General features: G+C 41.6%; 1 protein-coding gene and 2 long non-coding RNA genes across 3 annotated transcripts; 2 read left to right on the top strand and 1 right to left on the bottom strand.

Moving 5' to 3' along the window:
* The first annotated feature begins 3134 nt into the window (after positions 1–3134).
* Positions 3135–10317, top strand: TEX48 (testis expressed 48). The gene is made up of 5 exons (XM_072958994.1): positions 3135–3408; positions 6626–6733; positions 6964–7086; positions 8633–8761; positions 10104–10317. The coding sequence occupies exons 3-5, from the start codon at positions 6990–6992 to the stop codon at positions 10118–10120; spliced, it is 243 nt and encodes an 80-aa protein (XP_072815095.1). The 5' UTR covers positions 3135–3408; positions 6626–6733; positions 6964–6989; the 3' UTR covers positions 10121–10317.
* A 960-nt stretch (positions 10318–11277) lies between these two features.
* On the bottom strand, positions 11278–15727 carry LOC140696137 (uncharacterized). Its single transcript, XR_012072215.1, has 2 exons — positions 15368–15727; positions 11278–11577 (listed from the first exon to the last, which is right to left on the bottom strand). It is a non-coding gene; the product is annotated as an uncharacterized lncRNA (long non-coding RNA).
* A 103-nt stretch (positions 15728–15830) lies between these two features.
* On the top strand, positions 15831–18697 carry LOC140696139 (uncharacterized). The gene is made up of 3 exons (XR_012072218.1): positions 15831–16851; positions 17065–17352; positions 18610–18697. It is a non-coding gene; the product is annotated as an uncharacterized lncRNA (long non-coding RNA).
* The last annotated feature ends 4917 nt before the right edge of the window (positions 18698–23614 follow it).

Raw genomic sequence — 23614 nt, 5'->3', positions numbered from 1 at the left:
CTCAAAAAGGTACATATATATTGCATGTTTCCATTTATGAACATTCGTGAAACGACGTAATCATAGAAATGGGGAACAGATAAGCTGTTTCCAGGAGTTAGAGATGGTGGGGAGAGGGGATGATGTGGCTATAAAGAGGCAGCACAGAGGAACTTTGCGGTGATGGTAGTTAAGTGTCTTGATTGTGGTGGAGTTGCATGAAGCCACATGTGATAAAATTGCTCTCAGTTACACACATATGAGTACATACATAACTGGTGAACTTTGAATAATCTCTGCGGATTGTACCCATGTTAACCTCCTGGTTTTGATATCATTAGTGACACAAGATGTTAACATTGGGGGAGTCTGGGTAAAGGGTTCACGAGAACTCTGTACATTTCTTTGCAACCTCCTGTGAATTTTTTAATTATTTCAAAATTAAGTTTTTTGAAAACCTAAATGAATCCCTATCCAAAATTTACTCTTCCTGAATTCTCTAATTTCACATCCACAGATGTGAAAGCTGGACACGTAGGCATCAACCCAGATGCCTCCTTAACCTTCACTCGCAGTATCAGATAATAATAATAGGCCACATTGACTACTTCTTCTCTATCAGGCACTACAGTTGACCCTCCGTATCCAAGGATTCAGCCAACCTCAAGAGAAAGTACTCAGAGAAAAAAAAATTCCAGAAAGTTCCAAAAAGCAAAACTTGAATTTGCCCCAGCAACTATTTACATAGCATTTACACTGTATTAGGCATTATAAGTTATCTAGAGAGGATTTAAATTATATGGGAGGATGTGCATAGGTGATATGCAAATACTACACCATTTTATACAAGGGACTTGAGCATCCTCAGATTTGGTATCCTTGAGGGTCCTGGGACCAATTCCTACACAGGAGCAACTTAAAACATTCCACGCTGGTCTCATGTATTCCTCACATCATCTCTATTATTATTCCCATTTTAAAGGTAAGGAAACTGAGGATTAGAGGAGTGAATGGCCATGGCCAAGGTCAGACAGTAAATTACGAGGGTGGGCTCCTCACTTAGGCAGTTCTGAGTCCAGAGCCCCTGCCTCAGGGAAACACCAGATTCAAAATCTGGTTTTGGATTCAGGATTTCATATTCTCAATCTAGACCAAGAATTAGACTGCTGACTAGACTCCTACCCCAGACCCAAGAGGAAAGAAGCAACCAGACCCTAAATGCTTGAATGGTAAACCACCCCAAACAGAAGACAATCTCCCAATATCCCCATGCAAAGATTTTTTTTTTAAGTATTTTGGCCAACTTGAATATGTAAACATTTAGTGGTATGGGTTAAATAACAAAGTATCTATTTACAAGGATTCAATACAGGATATATGTTTACAGTGGCATGCTATACAAAATATGTTAATCTGGAAGAACTGCTATCCTCAATCTCCCACTTTCTGAAATAATTTCACTCAAACACTTCTCACACATCTCTAACATCAGTATCTTTACAGCTTTCACCTAACACAGATTTCCAGAGTATATGTTCTTCATTTCTAAGTTATTTGAAAAACTAGTCCTTTTGAACCTATATATAATGCTGTCCCTGAAAAGCTGAAAGACACGCTTATATAGCATCAAGAAAAGGAAGGCTTTTAAAAATTGATTCTCTAAGTCAATAGTTTTCAATGCTGTTATAATGCAGTAGTTTCAACACTGTGTTATAAACTTCAAAGCTGCCAAGAGACTAGAACTTAATTGTTCTCAACATGAAAAAGGAATGATTATGTGATGTGATAAGGGTATTAGCTAACACTACTATAGTAATCATACTGCCGTATATAAATGTATCAAGCCAACATGTTGTGCACCTCAAACTTATACAGTGTTATAAGTCAATTATATCTCAGTTTTTAAAAGGAGGGTAGGAATCATCTGGGGAGCTTTAAAAACTGTCAATGCCAAGAAATAGTGATTTTCCTGACCTATGAAGTAAGCACTGGGCGTGGCATTTTTTAAAAGTTCCTCCCATGACTTTAAGGGCAGCCTTTGCAGAGAATCACTGCCCAAGTGTATAATTAGAGATCTCAGCGATGTAACTGAGTAGTTCGCAGTCTTGATTACATACAAGAATTACCTGGAAAGCTTTGTGAACATACTGACGCCCAGGCTCCCCCCACCCACCAATCCCTGACAAAGATTCTAATTTATCCAGAGTTAGGCCCCAGGGCGTTCTTACATTTTAGAAACATCTCAGATGAACCTTACTTTTAGCAAGAGTTGAGAACCTTCAACATTACCACTTAGGAGTACTGCTTTACAAGTAAGATTTAGAAGACATCAAATAATGATGATGGTTAGGTTGCATCCCGCTTCCCCCACCCCGCAACTCCCCGCCTGGTACCAAGACATCCAAAATTGTGCTGAATCTTGGCTTGCTTTTGCTTCTTTGGTATCAGGTGACTTCTATAAGCATCCCAAAATAGCAATGATTGAGAACATTTTAACCCAATTTGGCTTCCCCTAATAGTACTTGGTTGTCCTAAATAAAGGAAATGAGAGTGTTCCATAAGGAGAGAGATTTTGTCAGGACTCCAATATAAAGTGATTCCCTTTTCCGTCAAGGATAGATTGGGGAGCAAATGTCACTTTATTCTTGCACATATCATTAACCACCACCATTTCCTGAAGGTTTACTACATCTAGGCACCATGTTAAATGTTTACCTGATATCACTTAATCCTAAAAATATAATTAAATTACTTAATTAAGTAAATTAAATAATAATTATTATTCCTATTTTAAAGAGGAAGAAACAGATGTGACATCTATTTGCCTAAGGTGACCATCTAGCTGGGTACAGAGAATGTGGACCCAGGTCTTCTGCAGCCAGTGCTATACTGCCCCCTTCTGGCCCCCCCATCTTCAATGGCTTTCACAAAAGGCCCAGGGATTCAGTTCCAGTGCCCAAAGAACAGTACAGCATTGTGGACCGAAGGAAGGGCCATGAGAGAGAGGGTCAGCAGACATCGACCCTCCTCCAGGCATTTGCAGTCAGTCCAATCCCCTCTACTTGCAACATTCCCTTGTTCTCAGGCTCTGTGACATCACAGACAGCCCCATCTCTGCTCTGTCAGCTGCAGGTGAGTGAGGCTCAAAGGTTAGACCTGAGAGCAGGAGGGATTTTTTTTTGTACTTAAAGGGACAATGTCTCCAACAGTCCTGGGCAACTTGTCACTTTGCTCCAGGAAGCATACGCCATCCCTCTTATCTTGACACTACTGTTTCTCTCTGTGGTTCCAGCATCTCACCTGTGCTGAATGACCGCTCAGGGCTCTTCCAGCTCCAGAATTCTTCCTGTTCGACCTCACTGATCTGTCTTGTCCTGGTCGAACTGCTGCGGGGGTGAGTGGAGACCTGAAGTTCACAGCCCACTGGAGGTAATCCAGGGGTCCTTTTCTTTGGTAGCTGCTTCCATCTAGAGGAGGGCGCTGGTAGTGGAAGAAATACCACACCCACCCTATCCAAGCCAAAATCAGCTCCACATTTTTGTCCATCATGATTTAATCCTCACAACCACATTCTAGGATAGATACTTCTATTATAATTCACACTTTACAAATAAGAAAACGGAGGTTCAGGAAAGTCATGTTCTTTTAAATTTCATGGCTAATAAGTAATAAATCCTTAAGAATTATGCCTCAAAGAATGTGCTTGTAACTGCTACACTGCTCTCCCTAAAACCCTTTCCATTTCTGAAGAGGGTTCAAAAGTTCAAAACTCTGCTACCAACACTTAAAGGAGAAAGTGGCTCTACTCCCCTCTTTTTCTCTGAGAATTTCCGGGGAGTAAAGCCATGAACAGCACCAGCACTAGATTCAGATAAACTTATATTTAAAAATCTCTGCTGAGCAATCTCCAGTCTCCAAGATACTTGTGTATGTGTAAGCTGCTGTAGCAGAAGAGGCTTCCATTCAATGCGTGGAACAAAAACTGAATTTATTTCTCGTTGAACGAGGGATATCTATGCTCCAATGACGAAGTCTTTGAACAAAGCTAATGGTTGATACATATGGAGCTTGAGGAAGCATTCAGTTCGTTGACAGGTGGAATTTAAGAGGCAGGAGTGCTTAGGAGTGGTAGACCGTCAGCTATGAAGGTGTACCTACTGTCATGGGTCTGTTACTTTCAGGAGAATGGTCACCGAGGTAAAGGTCCATTAATAGATTAAATTGGTTTAAACAGGTTCCAGTGATTGTCCGTTACCATGGTTACAGAGCAAGTGGACTGCACAAAGGAGTATGAAAACTCCTCTTTTATTCTCAGTCTCCCCTTTTGGGCCTCAATCAAAGCCACAGGAGAGACCCTCAGGGATTATACTGATCTTCACCACTGCCCTTGACTTTCCTTGAAGATACAGTTCCATTTTTCCACTTACAACGGTCTGATAATTCAGTTTGAGCATCAGCCAGCCTGATATCTTGCTTTGGTCTTTAAATCATCTGTGGAACCATATGTTAGGCTAGTTGCTGCATAAAAGTATTCGACTCTCTGGACAGCAGCCAATGAATGACTGTGAGACAAACAATAATAATTAAAAGTATTTTAAGAAGAGTCTGGAAGGCACTCTAGAATCATAACCCATGATTTCCCAGGAATGACCAAGGAAATAAATTTCAAATGATACCCTGGTCAGCGCTGAGAATGAATGGTTGGAGGTCTGTTAGATTGATGGTCAGCTTATATAAAGGAAATTGCTAAAATTTTGTCTTGGGTCCCTCCAAACCTTCATGAGCACATGTCTTGTTACATCCAATGAAAGGTCATTTTATTCAGCCCATATTCTGGAGTCAGTGATTTCCAGGCTGTTGATCATATGAACTCTTCTAAGTTATCTTTGGCCAGGGAATTCAAGACGTCGTACATAATACAAACTTTTGACTGACTGCACTCTATGCTTTCCGATTTGTCATTATCTCACCTACATTAAAGTTGCTGCCTCTTCCTGGAAAAACTCTTGCTTTGTATATATGCTCTCACTGAATGTATTCTGATGTGCTTATCTTAATAAATGGCAACATTTTGCTAGGTGACTTAGAATTACAATGGCCATTATGGCAAACTTTCAGTGTTGAAAATAAGAGATTTAGGATTTCATTGCTTCCTTATGAAGCACTTCCTTCTACACTCTATATATGTAAGGCAATCTAGAACAAAACAAAACCCCATGAAGTGGGGGAGGGTATATAGCTCAGTGGTAGAGCACATACTTAGCATGCACGAGGTCCTGGGTTTAATCCCCAGTACCTTCAGTAAATCAATCAATCAATCAATCCTAATTTCCCCCAAAAGAGATTTCCAAAATTCTAAAAAAAACTTTTAAAAACCCAAAGCAAGAGTTTACATAAGTAGATGAAGAAAATTGAAATTAAAGCAGCAGAAGAATCAATATATTATCAAGCATACTTGATAAATGTTACATCTCCAAAACAGAAGACCTATTGCCTTATATAAACTTCCCTTTGTTTACAAATCCTAAGAAAATAAAACATTCATTAAAGAGCACTCAGTGAAATATGTCACAGCTCAAATTATGATGAAAAATTGGCAGTAGATCCAAAGGACTATTGGAGGTTGAGGCTAAATGAGCCCAGAGAGTACCCGTCTTGGCCCAAGGGCTCCACGCAATGGGCATGTCTGCCTGTGTCCACTCTGCTGGGTGTATCTAGCCACAGTATATAAATTGTGCTTATTGAATAGCTTATGTGCAGGAAGTTAAAAGATTCTGTATTGATTATTAAGAAGTCCAGGGTAGAAGAAACAGGAAGATCAGGTGGAGTTATTGCCATGACGCAGGCGAGAGATGATGCTGGCTTGGGTGGTACCACAGCAGAGAACGTGAGAAGCAAATGCCCGTAAATGAGACAACTCACACAGTGCGCTGGGTAAGGTGAGGGACACCTAACCAACACTATGATAAGAATTCCCTTCAAGAGGACTTTGCCACAGAAAGGGGAGGGAGAACAGGAGGCATTCAGAGACCTGGAAAAGTTGATACACAGCAAAGGTCGTTTGGGACTGAACAAGGCCTTATAATTCCAGACCATCAGAACTAGGAAGATCCTTGAAGGGTGATCTAACCTCCCTTCTTTTTTTATTTCTGACGAAGAGCCTGAGACACAGAGACAAGCATGGACTTACTAAAAGCCATACAGCAAGTTGGTGGCAGAACCAAGACCTAAGTCTATAAGATTGTGCTTCGTCACCATGTTTTCACAGGACCTGGACCAGCGAGAATAGTTTGGAGCCAATGAGCTACATGAGGGAAGGGAAGGGAAACAAAATGACCACTAACTGGGCACTCTGTGTACCCAGCACCACAAGGGTCACTTTTCTTATTTTATTTAAACCCTTACTTCTGCAAAGTAGGCACTGCTATTCCCATTTTCCACGTGACAAGAGTGAGGCTCAAGAAGGTTGAGGAATCCATCCAAGAACATACACCTAGAAGTGGGGTAGAATACAGATCTCTATAGAAGCTGAGCAAGTTTGTATGCATTTCTGCATGGGCTGGGTTTTGCTATAGTGGAGGTCCTATCCAGAGTGTAAGGCCAGAGAAAGGATTGATGCTTTTCACCCAGTCTTATGTTTATTTAGGAAACAGCCCTGCCCAGGGAACTGCGCTCAAATTCAAGATCGGTCAGTTCGATCAGGCACCCCTGCAAGTGAACCTGGAAGAATAGGGACTTGGACTCCTTTCCTTGGGTAAGAAAATTTTTGTATAAAATAGGGGAAATGGCCTTAAGATGGAGCAACCTAGGCTGAAGGGCGTGGACCTGCTGGCTATGGGGAGCTAAGATGTGGGAGAGGGAAGGGCTATATTATACTTCGGGAGAAGCTGACCCTATAAGAACCCCAATCACAGTAAATCTTCAATGGGGCACATGGAATTCAAGCCCCAGAACCCAAGGCCCCCATTCCTTTACTTCATACAGCAGCCCACCAAAACCTGGCTTCGAAGATGTTCTGTTTCTGCTGCAAAGACTGTGAGGAGCCTGATGGTATAGATGACTCCAAGACCCCCAGTCAAAGCCAAGAGTTTCAGCCATCGAAGCATGGTAGGTACCAGGCAAAAACACCCAGCCTAGCCTCTCAAGACTTCATTTTGCTCATCCCCTCCTGCTGAGATACCCTCAGATTGCCATTCGCTACTGAGTGAATAATTCCAACCTAAAAGGAGATGAAGACTGGGTGGCTGAGTACCCAAATTGATAAGCAATAGAGCTTAAAATCTCGATACTTCAAGTGTGATTCATGGACCAACAACATGGGCGTCACCTGGGAGCTTGTTAGAACTGCACTTTCATACCCTACTCCAGACCCACTGAATCAGAACCTGCCCTTTAACATGACCTTCAGGGGAATCTGAATATACCTTACAGTGTGAGAAGCACTTGCCTAAAGACTAGAAAAGCAGTGGTCGAGATCCCTGCCTTTGGGGCTGGGGCTAGCTCCCATCAGCTCTCCACAGAATTGGGCGGGTCACCCTCTCACTCTGAGCTTCAGCGTCCTTACCCATCAAATTGGGACATCCATACTGTATTATTACTTTTCAGGATCATTGGGAGGATTAAATGAGGGAATATATAGAAGCACCGAGCACGGGGCCTGCACAAAGTAGCCATTCGATAAAGGTCAACAATTGGAAACTATAATATATTGGCCAGGATAGGATAGGCTCTTCTGTTAAAATAAGTATGGCTTTAAATCTCAATGGTTTACAAAATGAAAGTGTCTATTTCTTGCTCATGCAAAATCTGTTACATATCAGCCATCTCAGAGACAGAGAGATGTGAGACAATTTGTTCAAGGTAGGCAGCTGGGAAAGGACAGAGCTGTTTGTTACAGAACACAGCTCAGTCTGTTGACAAGATCATATGTTATACTTTTAAGAATCTAGGAGTATATCGAAACAAAGCATTATATACAATGTTTGCGGGTGGGTATAGCTCAGTGGTAGAGCACATGCTTGGCTGCACAAGGTCCTGGGTTCAATCCCTGGTACCTCCATTAATTAAAAAAAATTTTTTTAAATAACGATGTTCATCACAATGGTATTTATGGTAGTGAAATTTGAAAATAAATTACCCCAAAATACCCAAAAATAGAACACTGGTTAAATAAATCCTGAATTATCCATAAAACAGAATATTATGCAACTATTATTTCTTAAAATTTAGTGACATGAGCAAAATGTTTATGATTGTACAAAGTAAAATGCATGCATAATATACAGGATCTGATGGACTACGTAAAAATATGCAAATAGGCAAACACTGGTGATATCCGAAGGGAGAGTTGGGCATTTTTTTCCTACTTCATGTTCTTCAATATTTCCTAAGCTTTTCTATAATGGATATATGTTATTTTTATAAACAGAAAAAAAAAGTAAACTATGTTTTAAAAAGAATGCGTATTTTGAACCCAGTACCTGCTTATGAGGGGGAGAACTCAGAAGACTAAAGGATGCAGATTCAGGTACTCCCCACCCACATAATAACCACCGCTGGTCCATGTGCACTGCTCTAGAGTTGGCAAAACGCCTTTCCTTCCGTCATCCCCTCTGAGCCTCCCCACATGACCACGTGGAATTATCATTGCCAGGTTTGCAGAAGGATGAACTTGATGGACAAAATCTCAAGCATGGTGATACAGCGTCCCGCAAACCTCTGGGACAACCCCTGATCGATCCAGAAAAGAGAGCCTCGTATAACGGCGGCAGTGAGTTTGAAGGTGAGTTCCAAATCGGGGCCCTAACACCGACCAGGAAACCTCTGGGGGAGGGAGCCTTGTCCTAATGACCAAACCCCAATTTGATACTGAGCTAAGCCAAGTGGGGTGACAAAGAGGCGGGACTGCTCCCCTCAGGAAGCTGCAGTCATATTCTAGAACACACTGGACAGAGTCCTGGGGTCTGAGACCTGTCCTCATGATCCCCGGAGCTGGGAATTACATGAGGAGCAGCAGGTCTGGGAGGAAAGAACACACATCCATACCTTCCTTCTAAGCCCTCGTGACCTAGTTTTATGTGTGTGTTGTGTGTGATGGTTCGCTTAATGTCTGCTTCGGACACCAGACAGTAAGTTCCAGGAGGGCAGGGCCTACATCAGTTTTGTTCCTCCAAACTCAGCCAGGTACATGGCAAGTAAACATGCCAGAAAATGCTTGTGGATTGAGCGTAGTCCAGTTGGGGGAGAAATGCCTCTGGGTACTGGATGGCAGCCATATCCAGGAAGAAGAACTGCAGCCTCACTGATGGGCACCAAGGCTGTGTCCACATGACCTCACATAGCTCACAACCAACCCATGAGGCTGGCTGTTGAGAGGTAAGGGTCACCCAGCCCAGTCACTTCAGAATTCTCATAATAGCTAAACACTCCTTGCAAACAAAATCTCAAAGTCCAATTTCTGTAAAAACTCAAAGGCATCCTGCTCTACCTGAATCGTGGATGTCGGTCCACAAGCCCCACTAACCCACCTACCCCCTTCTCTCCCCTCTCCTCCTCACACAGGGCTCAGGGAACATAGTTTAAAAACCAGCTTCTCACTGTATAGAGAAGGCTGTGGTCTACGGCAGGAAGGAACTTTCCAAAAGCCCAGCAGACAGTGGTGTTAGTGTCAGAACCAGGATGGGCCCAATTCTTCTATTTTCCAGGCCACTGCACTTGGCAAGACACCCTGGTGTCACTGAATGCTCCCGTGGAGCCCCAGTGCACCCCAGGCAGGGGTCCACACGGCTCACACAGTATTCCAGAATCTGACAATGACTGGGGATGGAGGCGACCGGAACAGTCCAGCCAGGCCCAGCGCAAAGACTTAACTTGGTGTAATTTTTCCCTTTCTTCTTTCAGATGTGAATTCACATGTTTCCCAAAGAGGCTTTTACAAGAGAAACCTAAACTGCTACTCCCAGGGTCACTGGCCATACCAGCCATGCCTCATTGGGAGACCCTGAGCATTCTAGTCGGCAGCCCCCTCGCAGGTCTCCGAGGCTGCAGGGACTGCTGGAGTGGCGCCAGGAGGAAGAGGGCGGTAAACAGGGGCCATGAAGACTGATTCGGAAACTCCCCTATAGGAGGAGAAGACGTCTGAGCCATCCCTGTGCCACCAGCAAGAGTCACTTCAGCCCGCCAAAAAGCCACTGCAGAGGAGCTGCCTCCAATTAAAGTCTTTGGTGACATCACAGAACCCTGTCCCTCCTCGTTTCCTGTCCCCCTTACCGGGGAGTATCTCTTCCAAATACTGTCTGTTCATTTTTAAATACATTGTCACATCTAACTAACCTAAAACAAATTGTTTTAACCTTTTTTAAATAGTTTCAAATTCACAGAAAAGCTGCAAGAATAGTACAAAGAACTCCTATTTGCCTTTCACCCAAATTCACCAGTTGTTTACATCTCCCTATTTGCTTCATCATTTCAACTCTCCCTCTTTCCCTACTATTTTTTTTTTTGAACCTTTTGAAAGTGAGTTGTGGATATCATGTGCCTTTAACCCTAAATACTTCAGTGCGCATTTCCTAAAAACAAGGGTATTCTCTTAGCTAAAGACAATAGTTATCAAAAGCAAGAAATTCAAAACAGATGCAGAACAATTCAAATCTCATCAGTTGTCTCCGACATTTCTCACAGCTACCTCTTTGCCCAGTCCACGATCTACTCCAATATCGTAACTGCGTGCAGTTGTCATGCCTCATCCGTCTCTTTTCATCTGGGACAGCTGTGTCTTCACCTCCATGAGCTTCACATTTCTAAAGAGGACAGGCACAGCTATCTCACACTGTCCCTCGATTTGTGTTTATCTGATATTTCCTTACAATTAGATTCCAGTTTTGCATTTTGGGCAGGAATACCACAACCGCAACATGGTGTCTTCCTTAGTGCATCATATCAAGTGGTACGTGACATAGCTGGGTCCCACTGCTGGTGGTGCTAACTTATATGGTTAAGGGGGTGTATGCTGCATGTTTTATCTATGGACAATTACTATTTTTCCCTTTGGAATTAATAGGTAATTTGGGGGAGAGGGATACCTTGAGACTCTAACTTAACCATGTATAAATGATTTCTTGCCAGAATTCACTGTTACTATGATATTTGCCAAATAATGGTTCTTCTAACTCCATTATTCCTTCTACATTTGTTAATCTCCTACTATAAAGAACAGCTTTTCTTCTCCCCCTTTATTTATGTGAAATGTTTATGTAAATTTAGATCCATGAAATCCTTATTTTATTGAAGTGACTATAATCCATTACTATCATTATTTATTTTGAGGCTCAAATTGTCCCAGATTTGACCTGGGAGCACCTTTGAAGCTGGGTGGTTCCTGTGTTCTTATGACGTGTCTCCATCGTTTTAGCATTTATGCTTTGGCACATAAGATGTTCTAGACTCATATTTTCCCTATCAGCCCTGGAATCGGCTAGTTCTTCAAGGACCCTTGGTACCTGTTAGTGAGGAAGTTGACTTAGAAACCAAGATCTTGGTCCTAGTTGTGCTCATCGCTCCTGGGGTGCCATTGCTTTTAGGCCTTTCCAGGTGACAGAGCTGGGAAATACACGAACACACATGTATAGACACATCCATATATGTATATATAACTTCACAAAACATATTTATACAGACACACTGAACAAGAAAGATAATAAAAACCAGTAGTTCATACTGATATCTCCAATTCAATCCAATACTATAAAATTTATGTAGTTTCCCCCCTTTTTCACATTTGTAATTCCTTTTTCCATGAAAGACCTGGATCCAATTATCCTCTAAATAATTACTCATTTGCTCCATCCTGAAATTCGTTTCAGAACAGTTGCAGCTCTTTTTATGTACTGACTAAAGATTTATAGCCAAATACTGCCTTCAAAAATTAGGTTACTTCTTTCTTTTTTCTTCCTCATGGGGGTTACATTATTCATTTGAATTACAGTTGGTTTCATTTGTCTCTGTTTGTGTTTAATTTTAGTATTTTTTTCTCCTATCCTGGTTTAATTTTTTGAGTGTATAAAACATTAACCTGGTCCAAAAGTCAAAACAATACAAAAAGGTACATACACAGAAAAGTCACTTTCCCACCAAACCCCTTCTCTTTGTCCCCCCCACGTTGGTTTCTGGTTTACCCTTCCTATGTTTCTTCTTTGCAAAAATAACCCAGTGCGTAAATATTTTCTTATATCCCATTATTTCTTACACAGAAAGTAACATACTATAGAAGCTCTTCTCTACTTTGCTATTTTTAATTTAACAGTATATTCTGGAAATCACTTCATATGAACTCATAGAGATCTTCATTCTTTATACATTACATAGTTCTGCATTGTGTGCACTGTAATTTATTTAATCACTGTCCTATATATGAACATTTAGATTGTTTTCAACATTTTGCAGTTAAAATGAATATTTTGTAATGAATGAAAAAAATTTGCAATGAACAGCCATATCCACAAATATTTTTGTATTTGACAGTATACTTTTAGGGTTAATTACTAAGTGTGGACTTTTGAGCCAAATAGTACACATACATATATATTTGTTAAATGTTTCTAAATTTCCCTCTATGAGGGTTATATATGATGTATGAGAATGCGTGTCTCCCCATACCTTCACCAACTTTTTAATAATCTGGCAATCTGACAGATGAGAAGTGGTATCTCAATTTGATTTTTACTTTCATTCGTCATATCATGAATGAAGAGCGACATCTTTTCATATGTTTAAGGGCCATTTTTGTATGTTTTTGTAAATTATGTTTTTTTTTCTTTTTTACTGCTTTTCTCTTAATTCTTAGGCATTCTTTATATACTAGGGATATTAGTTCTTTATATGAGACAAATATTAAAAATAATTTCTCCAGTTTTCCACTTTTCTTTTGATTTTGCTTGTGATGATTTGGGTCTTGAAGTCAACTTTATTAGTTTATTGCTCCTAGACTTTGGGTCTTAGTTAGAAAGTCAGTAATTTCAGTTTCTAGAGGAATTCATCCATATTTTCTTATGTGCTTATATGGTTTTATTTTTTACATCTGGATCCCTGTTCCATTTGTATTATTATACATGTATTAGATATGGATCTCTATCTTTTTTCCAAATGGTTATATAATCATTCCAGCACATTTTTTAAAAAGACCACCTTTGGGCCAGTCATTTGAGATGACTCCTTTATCATCATATATGAAAATTTCATTACATATTTTACTCTCTTTCTGACCTTCCTATTTTATTCCACTGGTAAGTCTGTCTGTTCATCTGCTGGTATGACTTTGCTTTATTCTTGCATTTTAAAAACATATAAATATTAGTATCAATTTGTCTAGGTCTATTTGAAATATTAATATTTTCATGGTGACTGTGATAAATATAAAAATTAACTTAGGAAAAATTATAAATTAATGTAGGAAGAAGTGACACCTCTATATGTTGATTCCTCCAATCCACAAACAAAAGGTTATCACTTGTTGAAATCTCCTTTTTTGTCTTTCAGGGCTATTTTTAAATGTTCTCCATGTGAATTTTGCAAATTTCTTGTTAAATTTATGCCTAAGTATTTTATCTTTTTCATTGCTATTATAAATTGGGTTTTTCTCTACATTATTTCTGTAACTAGTTAGTGCTTGTGTATTTAATATGATTGAATTCACTATGTTAATTTTATGTCTTGCTTCCCTTCTGAATTATGTTATTGTTTGAGCCAGTTTTGTCATCGATTCCCTATGACTTAACAAGAATACTGTTATACCATCTGCAAGTAAAGACACTTTAGCTTCTTTTTCTAATTTTTATGTCTCTGATTTATCTTGTCTAATTGCAATGGTTAATACCACTGGCCCAATGTTAAATAGTGGAGTAAGTGGGTATCTGTGCTTTGTTTCCAATTTTGAAGGAAATACCTCCAGTGTTTGCCTATTAAGTAAGGAGCTCATTTTAGGACAAAAATATAGAGGTAGAGATAGAGATACTATGTTAAGGTAATATCCATCAATTTCTTTTTCTTTCTTCTTTTTCTCCATCATAAATGGAAAGAAAATCATATAATCTCTCCTCCTATTGAAACAAATTTCCACTTCACAAATGAATTCCACCTGATCATGATGTATTATTTTTATAATATGGAATTGGAGTCTGTTCACTAATATTTTCCTTAGTATTCCGTACCAATATTGATAGAGAATTTTGCTCTACGATTTTCTTTTGTGTATCCCTTCAGAGTTAGTTATCAATATTATATACTTGCTTCATAAAAAGAACCTGGAAGCTTCCTTTCATCGTATATGATCTAGAATGATTTATGTAGGATTGGAACTATTTGGACTTAAAAATGGGTAGAATTTCCCTGTGAAACCATCTGGGCCTGTTGCCTTTTAAGGGGCAGGGAAGTTCCTTGACAAATTTATGTATTTCTTCTACAGAAATTGATAAAAGAGTTTTCAAATCTCTAATGCAGTCATTTTGATAAACTGTATTTTCCAAGAAAACTATCTGCTTCATCTAGGTTTTCAAATCTCTTTACATAAAGGTATATAATGTACACTCAAGATTTTTTAAATTTCTTTTGTTTCAATGGTTATATTCCCTTACCTTTCTTTTTAAAAAAATTTTTAATTGAAGTTGATATACAACATAACATTAGTTTCAGGTGTAAATTAATCTTACATATTTGACTTTCTCCCTTTTTCCTGATTAAGTAACATAGTATTTCTATTTTAATTTTTTTAAAAAAAAGATTTTGGTTCACTAATTAGGTTAATACTAATTACTTCAGTAATTTGCTTTTAATCCTTAGTCCCTCCTTATCTTGTACGATCCCTTGATTATTTTGTGGTTCTTTTTCTAGCTTTTTGAATTGGATATTTATTTCATTCTTCTATTTTCTTGATACAAGTGTTTAAGGACTGTGGTAATGGCCCCCCAAAGATGTCTTCATTCTATGCCCTGCTTCTTTACAGTTCAAAAGGGGATTAAGGATGTAGACATAATAGAGGTTCTAGACAGGTGACCTTAAAATGAAGAGACAATGTTAATTATCTGGGTGGGCCCCATCTCATCACATGGGGACAAGCTCTGCAGCTCAGCCCTGGGGCTGGTTTCTGTTGCCTTAGCACAGAGGCCGAGACAGGAGGGGAAGTGGCAGCAGCAAGTAATACACCAGCATTCCCTCCCTAGCAGAGAAGGGACTGAATTGGTACAACCCATTTGTAAAGCAATTTGAACTTTTCAAAAGCCCCAGTCTCTGACCCACCTCACTTTGCCAATTATTAGCTGTGTCACCTGGGCCAAGACACCTAATAAACTCTGTGCCTCAGTTTCATCTGTAAAATGGGTACAGCAATGGTATCTACCTGTGGCAAAGCGAAATATTAGCCAGTTCTTCACCCTTCTTAGCCATGTCTTCTTGGATGAAGTATACTTCCCTCCCTCTTGACTTTGGACTTCATTACATGATTTGCTTTAACCGATGGAAACTTAGTAGATGGGACACCAGTAGAAGCTTAGAAATGTATTTTCACAGTAGGGCTTGCCTCTAGAACCCCCATAAGAAGAACATGCCCCAGCTAGCCTACTATTCCAAGGATAAGAGATACACGAGGCAGCAGCACCCCGGCCAGCCTGAGGAGCATGGTGGACAGCACGACATAATGCACAGAGGGAAGGACCACAGGAGAGAAGGTAGGCAGACCTCCCTCCTCCTCCCTACCTCTGTGGTCCAGCCAAACCCTTCTGTCCCCAACATGCCCTGATTCTCTGTGACATCACAGACAGCCCCATCTCTGTTCTGCCAACTGCAGGTGAGTGAGGCTCAAAGGTTAGACCTGCGAGCAGGAGGGGTACTTTTTTTGTACTTAAAGGGACAATGTCTCCATCAGTCCTGGGCAACTTTTCACTTTACTCCAGGAAGCAGACACCATCTCTAATTTATCTCGACCCCACTGTTTCTCTCTCTGGATCCCAATCTCCCCACCTGTGCTGAATGACCCCTCAGGGCTCCTCCTGCTCCAGAATTCTTCCTGTTTGACCTCATTGATCTGCCTTGTTCTGCCTGAACTGCTGTGGGGTCAGTGGAGACCTGAAGTTCACAGCCCACCGTGGGAAACCCAAAGCCCCTTTTCTTTGGCTCCTATTTCCATCTAGAAGAGGATACTGGGAGTGCAAGAAGCACCACACCCACCCCACCCCAGCCAGCATCTCTCCTACATTACTGTCATTCACGTTGTTAAGCACTTACTGTGTGCCAGACAGCGTGCCAAGCACTTCACATCTTATGTCACCCAATCCTCACAGTAACATTCCGGGGTAGATTTTACCATCCCCTTTTTTACAGTCAGGAGATTTAAGGAAGTTAAATTGTTCTAAAATACACAGCAAGGTGTGGCAAGAATTAAATCCCGAGTCCATCTAAGTAAAACGTATAAGAGATGGTTTCCTGGAGGGAATGACATCTGAGCTGAATCTTCAAAGTTGATGGGTGAAGGAGTGAGGAGGGAACATGGAGGTGAAAGGGACAACTTGTGCAAAAGGCACAGCAGTGGCACAATGAGAGAGTTTGGGGCACCGCCAGCAGCTCCCACAGCCAGAACACAGTGAGTGAGGCCAGAGCAAATGAGGCTGGCAAAGCTGGCAAGGCCGGATCCTGAAGCAGATCCCAAGGGAGAGGACTTCAGCTTCGACTCTGTGTGCTATGGGAAGCCACTGGGAGACTTGGAGCAGAGGTGTGACATGATTTGACTTACATCGTAAGAGGACTCAGCTGTGTTGAGTTGACACTGATGAAGACCAAGGTGGAAGAGGCAGGGAGGCCAGTCAGGAGGCCACTGCAATAATTCAGGTGAGAGATGGTGGTGGCTATGAGAGGTTGGAAGCCCCAGGGTGAGGCCATGGAGTGAACTCAGTGTGATGTTTGTGAATATAGTAGCCATGATGGAAATTCCCAGGGTGGGGCTTTGGCCACAGGGAAAGGGGAGCAAGAGCAGGAGATGGCCAGGAGCCTGGAAAAGAGAAAGGAGGGACTAAGACAAGGACTCACAATCTGTGTCATCAGAGCTGGAAGGATCCTTGGAGAGTTGGTGCAGCCCAACCACCTGCTGTTACAGATGGGAGCCGAGGCCCAGAGCTACAAAGCAAGTGAGTGGCAGACCCAGGAGTGTGCACTGGCAAGGCTGAGCTGCGTTACCATGCTGCCGTGGGACTGGAGCCCGGTGGGACTAGATTAGAGCCAAGGAGCTACATAAATAGAAGAGAATGGAAAGAGAATGAGCACGGAGCAGTGCTTGTGTGCACCTGCCATCACAGTGGTCACTGTGCATAGCTAATCACCTATTCCTCTAAGGTGGGTACTACTGTTCCCATTTTCCAGGTAGGAAAGTGAGGCTCAAAGAAATCACATAATCAGCTCAAGAGCACACACCTAGACAGCAGAAGACAAATCTGACTCCTAAGGATGGGCTTGTCTGTGGGCACTGCTGCGTGTGCTGAGGTTCCTCTGCCACCAGACCTCGTCGAGAAGGGACTGGCCTTCTTTGGCTAAAGTATCATGTTCATTTAGGAAACAGCCCTATCCAGAGAACTGTGCCAGACCCCAAGATCTGCTGATTCAACATGGTGGCCCCACAGAGTAGAGATCCAGTCCTTCCCGTGGTTAAGAAAACTTTGGACAAAAGAAGGCCTGGACCTGCTAGAGCTACAGGAGGTTTAGGAGAGGGGAGGGGTGTGATACCTGGGAGAGGCTGGCCCAGTATGACCCACTGCTTAAATAACAATGGGCTTCTGGGATTGGGGCTGCAGAGCCAGGCGCCCCCGTGCCCTTTCCTCTTCCCACAGCCCACCAAAACATGGCGTCAAAGATCTTCTGTTGCTGCTGCCAGGCCAGAGAGGGGCCTGCTACCCCTGTTGGCTCCCACAGTCAAAGGACATCCCAACAGCACCATCCACGGACCTTCAGTAGGTTCCAGATGTGGGTGTGTGGTGGTCTGGCAACACCACCTGAGTTATTTCTCTGGACCTCTGACTCCCCGGCCACCTTCTGTTGGGACACTCTGATCTCTTTCAGCCTTTTGGGGGTGTAGAAGGGGAGTTATTACCCAAATCTGTAACAACACAGCCTAAAAACTACATTAGTTATTAGATATTAGATACTAAAGATGACTGGCTTAGTCCTACATACCAGTTTGCGTTCAGTGTCAGCCATTTATTGTGCAGGTCTCTGAACCTCTCCCTCTGAGCTTCAGCATCTTCTCTGCAAAATAGGGATGATGATAATACACTACCTACTTTTCAGATTGTTGGGAAGATGAAATGAGGCAACATACCTAAGTGCCTAGACTCGGGCCCCACCTAGGCACTCAACGGTCGGTAACTGTGTATGTGACCTAGTCAGGACCCACTAGGCTGTGCTGCAGTAACAAGCAAACACCAAGATCTCAATTGCTTGACTCAGTTTGGAGTTATCTGCAGCTCAAGCAAGCAAAATATTTTTTTATGTCACTAATAATATGAGCCATCCTCAAGTGGAATGTGACCAAGACTGTTTACTCACATGTAATTCAAAGGCTTTACCCAGGGTAAATATTTTCCTTCACTCTTTCAGATATGAATGCAGATCCTCACAGAAACTGTAGGCAAAAGAGACACCCACACCTTCACCCCCACAATTTGGTGTTGAAGAAATGTGCTCTTGGAAGACCCTGAGCATTCTAGGTGGCAGCCCTCTCGCAGGTCTTCGATGCTGCACAGCTGCTGGAGTGGCGCCAGGAGGAAGAGGGCGTGAACAGAGGCATGAAGACTGATTCGGAAACTTCCCCGGAGGAGAAGACGTCTGAGCCATCCCTGTGCCACCGGCAAGAGTCACTTCAGCTCCTGAAAAAGCCACTGCAGAGGAGCTGCCTCATATTAAAGTCCTTAGTTGCATCATAAGCCTGTGTCCCTCCTCTTTCCCCCTCCCTCAGCCCCACTTCTGAGATTCCCTTGAAGATGAAACAGTTAGAACTTGGCATCTCTTATAAAGAAATGAGGTTTTATTCTAAAACACTTTCTGTCACTCCTCACCAACCTAACAAGGAAGTACTTGGGAGAGGCTGGTCAGCGTAATGGGCAGCTATAAACAGATGCTGTAATAACTGTCTAGAGCCTGAGGGCACAATTCTGCCCAACTACCTTGTGGCTCCTTTGCTGCTCAGGGCCATTGTGAACAGTGGGGCAGGTAGTACAAAACTCTGCAACCAGCAGCCCCACGGTGATCCAATCAATGTGCAGCCCAGGCAGATGTACAGAGCTGTTTGTGCTAAAACACAGAGCACACAAATGTGAGTCACATGCAGGAGACCCCAGGTGGCTTCAACTTTAGCCAGGGAGAAACCAGGCGCAGAAGCACATCACATAATAGACACTGACTCTGGAAACAAAATAACAATGGGGGATTTTGCAACAACTTGGGGATCTGGAGAAGGCTTTCTGGAAAATAGGGTGCTTGAGTTTTCTCAAGATTGAAAGGGAATTAGCCAAACAAAGAGGAGGTGGAATGGTATTCTAGAAGAAGGTAACAAAATAAGCAAATTGGAAAAGAGAGACACAACCTGGTAGGAGTATAACAGTGAACTTTGATGCTTGGAAAGATGAAGTGAAAACCTGAGCAAGGGTGTGGGGGGAGGCTCATATCCACAAAAAGGGAGTTGGGCGCTATCCTGAAGGTAATAGGGAGCCATGGAAGGTAATGTTCAGGCAACAAAGTGATAGAGTTATATTTCTGGTTTTGGCAATAAGAACATGGTGAATTAAGAAGATAACATATTAGAACTCCCTGTCCCCACCTCAGAAGAGAAGAATAAAGGAAGATGATGTCTTATGTCACAAATATTATAGACCAAACTTCATACCTACAATGGAAAGACCATCCTGGCTGCAATTTGAAGGAGTATGAGCAATAATGACAATAGCAATGTACAAATCTGGTATATTGCTTACTCTTCTAAGTGTTCTTTAAATATCAACTCACTTAGCAGAACAACCCAACAAGGTTATTACTGTTACTACCATGGTTTTACAAATTAGGAAACAGAGACACAGAGAGCTTCAATAAGTATCTGAAGGTTACACCAGTAGTAAGTGGTAGAGCTGAGACTTAAACCCAGGATGCCCGATTCCAGAGTTCATACTCTTAACCAACCAGTTATTCAGCCCTTCACAGTGATGGAAGAATGACATTCAGTTACTGCTCTTGGCTCCAAATTGTTCATTTTCAAAAATGGAGCTGGGCCCTTTAAATCTTTTCCCCTTGGCAGCTAGTGCAATGCTAGGCTTTGTCAGTAGGGGGTGCTAGAGACATGGGAAGAGGAAGAGCTTTTCTTCCTGTTCTGGTGAGCTCATCAAGCAGGCTCCTGCAGCACTTGCCACTTCCTGGGTATCTGCCTCTGGCAGTTCACATAGCTTCTCCAGCACCCAGATCCTGCAGTGCACAGGGGTCAGTAGCACTTATAAGCCAGCAGCTTCGCCGGTGCCCCCCCAACCAATGAGGGAGTGCTTCCATTTCTCTGTGATAGCTTTCTCTAACACCCTAGGGCAGATTTCTAGAACCTTCTGTCAACATGGCATCTCAGACTTCTCTGCATCCAGTGGGCCACAGCCATGTCCTTCTCAAGGTTCCTATCTCAGCTGGGGATGGGATGTGGGGGGGCTCTTCCTTGGGGGCTCTATCACAGCTATGCCTTAGATCTGCTATTTCTATATTTATAGGATCTTACTTCTTACTAAACAACCTATTATTTCAACCCCCTGTTGCAGTTAATAATTCTTTATATTACACTTCTTATATTCAAAGTACTGTGTGCTTTCTGTCTTCTGATTGGACAGTGGTTGATATAGACATCCAAAAAGAGGCTGCCTAGGCAGTCAGGACAGGCAGTGATATAGGTATGAACTAGGTCAGCAGCTCTAAGATGGAAAAGAGAGCCCCAAGTTATAGCATATTTCTCAGATAAAGCTGGCCAAGTCTAACTCAGAACCATACAGGGAAGAAGATTCTGGGAAGTGAGGCTCTTGGCTTCTTTTTTAACACAGAGAACTAAAAAGGGGATGGTAATGAGGCCAAGCTGACCACACACAGCAGATCATTTCATCTTGGGCTATGTTAAGCTAGAGGAGCTTATGGGACATCCAGGTGGCCAGATCCAGGAGGTTGGAAATATGTAGCAAGAAAAGTTAAAAGAACAATGGCTGGAAGAAAACAAGGGGCTTTCTAATTGTATGTGGATTATCAATTCACTAGGCACCTCTTCTCACAGGGGAAGAATCTTCAACAGCATCATTTGGGTGAAAAGACAGTTCAATTTCCTGGGGCCTCATTGTCCAAGGTCCTTCTCTGCTGCCAGTTCTCACACTGCATCCCCTGGATGCATCCTCTGACCCAGATTCTTCTAATCCTATGCACGCCTCCACACCTCCCATGCCAAAGTCCCACTTTCTTTCCCTAGAAAACCCTGTTCCTTATGTCTTGGAATTGTTTCCTGCAACACACAGAGCAGGTGCTTTGCACATAAAAGATGCTTCTTAAATGTCACCTCCTGTTTTGATCATTTAGAAGCCACTTCACAGAAGGACGGGAGGGGGCTCACATCCGGTGAACTTGTCAAAGTGTTCTTGGACTAAGAGTGATATCTTTCCTTGGAGGATTTTCAAATAATAACAATAAAAATCATAATGGAAGCCACAGATGGACCTTACCTCTGACTATGGAAGACTAGCTGGTATCAGATCAACTCTCCTGCTGAGAGCAGTTTAAAAGGCTGTAGTTCCTTTCTCTTAAATCTGTTCGAACGCATCAGAGAGCTACCAATGCAGTGAGGACTTGAGGGACCAAGATCCTGGAGAAAAATGAAGTGCAAAGAGATGAAATGGACACCAAGGTCTCCTGACCTCCTCAAGGCACTTTCCAGTTCTTAAGTGGAGTCTAAAAAGCTGGAAAACTGGGCAGAGCTTTCAGCAGACTCACATTTGGAGGTTTAGGGCTCACCCTAGAGAAAGAGGATTGGTTGTTAAAAGTTTTTAAAAATAGGTTTCCAATTTAAAATCCCGGGAGGTCTAGAACCTGCAAATCAGGGCTAACCAGAAATAGACCAGGTCTCATTAGGACTGAGACCCAAAATCAAACTATCCCAACCCTACTTTTCTCAGAAGCAAAAGTAAGTCCTTTCTGAAGGAATATCCAGAGTCTTGTATATCTCGTCAATGTTTCATTTTTTTAAAAGTGACTAGCATTCAATCAAAAATGACTAGGAATACCAGAAGATAAGACCAACTGACCAAAAAGCAAAAGATTCAGATTAACAGAAGAACCAGATATTGGAGTCAGCAAACATGGACTCTAAAACACTGAAGAAAATAGATGACAAGATGTGTAATTTCATCTGAGAACTGTACACTATTCTAAAAATCAATTAAAATGATAAGATTGGATTTTACAATAGCTGAAAATTAAGAATTCAGTTAAAAGGATTCACTCGAGCAAACACAAATGAGGGCAGGAGTAATGGTGTAGAAGATAAGTCAGTAAAAAAATATTCAGACCAAATCATGAAGAAACAAAAGAATGGAAAACACTGAGAGTCTCAGAGATACGGTGACAAGGCCTTAACATACATATCCTTAGAGACCAAGGAGACAAGAAAAAAAGAGGGTAGAAGCTATAATGAAAAATACTGTTGTCTCAGATTCAGGATGTACCATGAACACCAAATAAGATAATATAAAGAAAGCCCTATCAAAATATAATTGCAGAAACCCAAAGCAAAGAGAAACATTTTAAGAACAGCAATGAAACAGATAGCTGACTTCATAACAGAAACAATGAAAGCCAATGACATCTTCCAAAGGTTGGAAAAAAATAAACAAAACTCTAGTACTCTAGAATTCTTGACGTACCAAAAACTTCTTTCAAAAATAAAAACACAATAGAGACCTCTCAGCAAACAAAAACTCAATCTGCCACCAGAAAATCTATACTAGAAGGAAAACACTAAAGGTACTTCTAAATATACTTAATACTCTACACTACTAAAGAAAAAGTCCAAAGATAGTTCCAGAAGAAGGCAAATGATCCTAAACAAATGTGTAGAAATGCAAGAAGGGAGAAAGAATAATTTTAAAAAAGGAACATGAAGAATAATAAAAAATAAACATGTGGATAAATCTAAATGAACACTGACTGTATAAAGCATTAATAATAATGTCTGTTGCAGTTTAAAATATAGTGAGAATTGAAATCCATGATAACCATAGCACCGCAGGCAGAACGGTAAGAGTTCTGAGGTCTTTGGATTGTCCGGAGGACGGTAGAAGGACTCTCTTTATAACACACTCAGTAATGCAGGACATGTGTTGTAATCTAGGGTAACCACTAAAAGAGCACATAACCTCACAGGCTAATAGAGAAGAAATTACAAAAATCCCAAAACCTTAATGCAAAAGAAGGCAAAAAAGGACAGAAAAAAGAACACAGAAAGGGAGGATCAATAGAAAGAAAACACTAAGAATATTTAAACCCAAATCTACCTAATGTATCAGGAAACACACTAGGCACAGTGTAGTAAATACTTCAGTTA

Source organism: Vicugna pacos, chromosome 4 (genome assembly GCF_048564905.1).
Source record: "Vicugna pacos chromosome 4, VicPac4, whole genome shotgun sequence".
NCBI lineage: Eukaryota > Metazoa > Chordata > Mammalia > Artiodactyla > Camelidae > Vicugna > Vicugna pacos.
Note: the sequence above shows the minus strand (reverse complement) of the source record. Positions and strands in the feature narration are given on the sequence as shown.

Excerpts from the sequence above, each read along its gene's own strand:
- TEX48 (XM_072958994.1), top strand. The coding sequence starts at position 6,990 with ATGTTCTGTTTCTGCTGCAAAGACTGTGAGGAGCCTGATGGTATAGAT. Across the intron at positions 7,087-8,632 it reads GTTTCAGCCATCGAAGCATG|GTTTGCAGAAGGATGAACTT; the intron begins GTAGGTACCAGG and ends TATCATTGCCAG.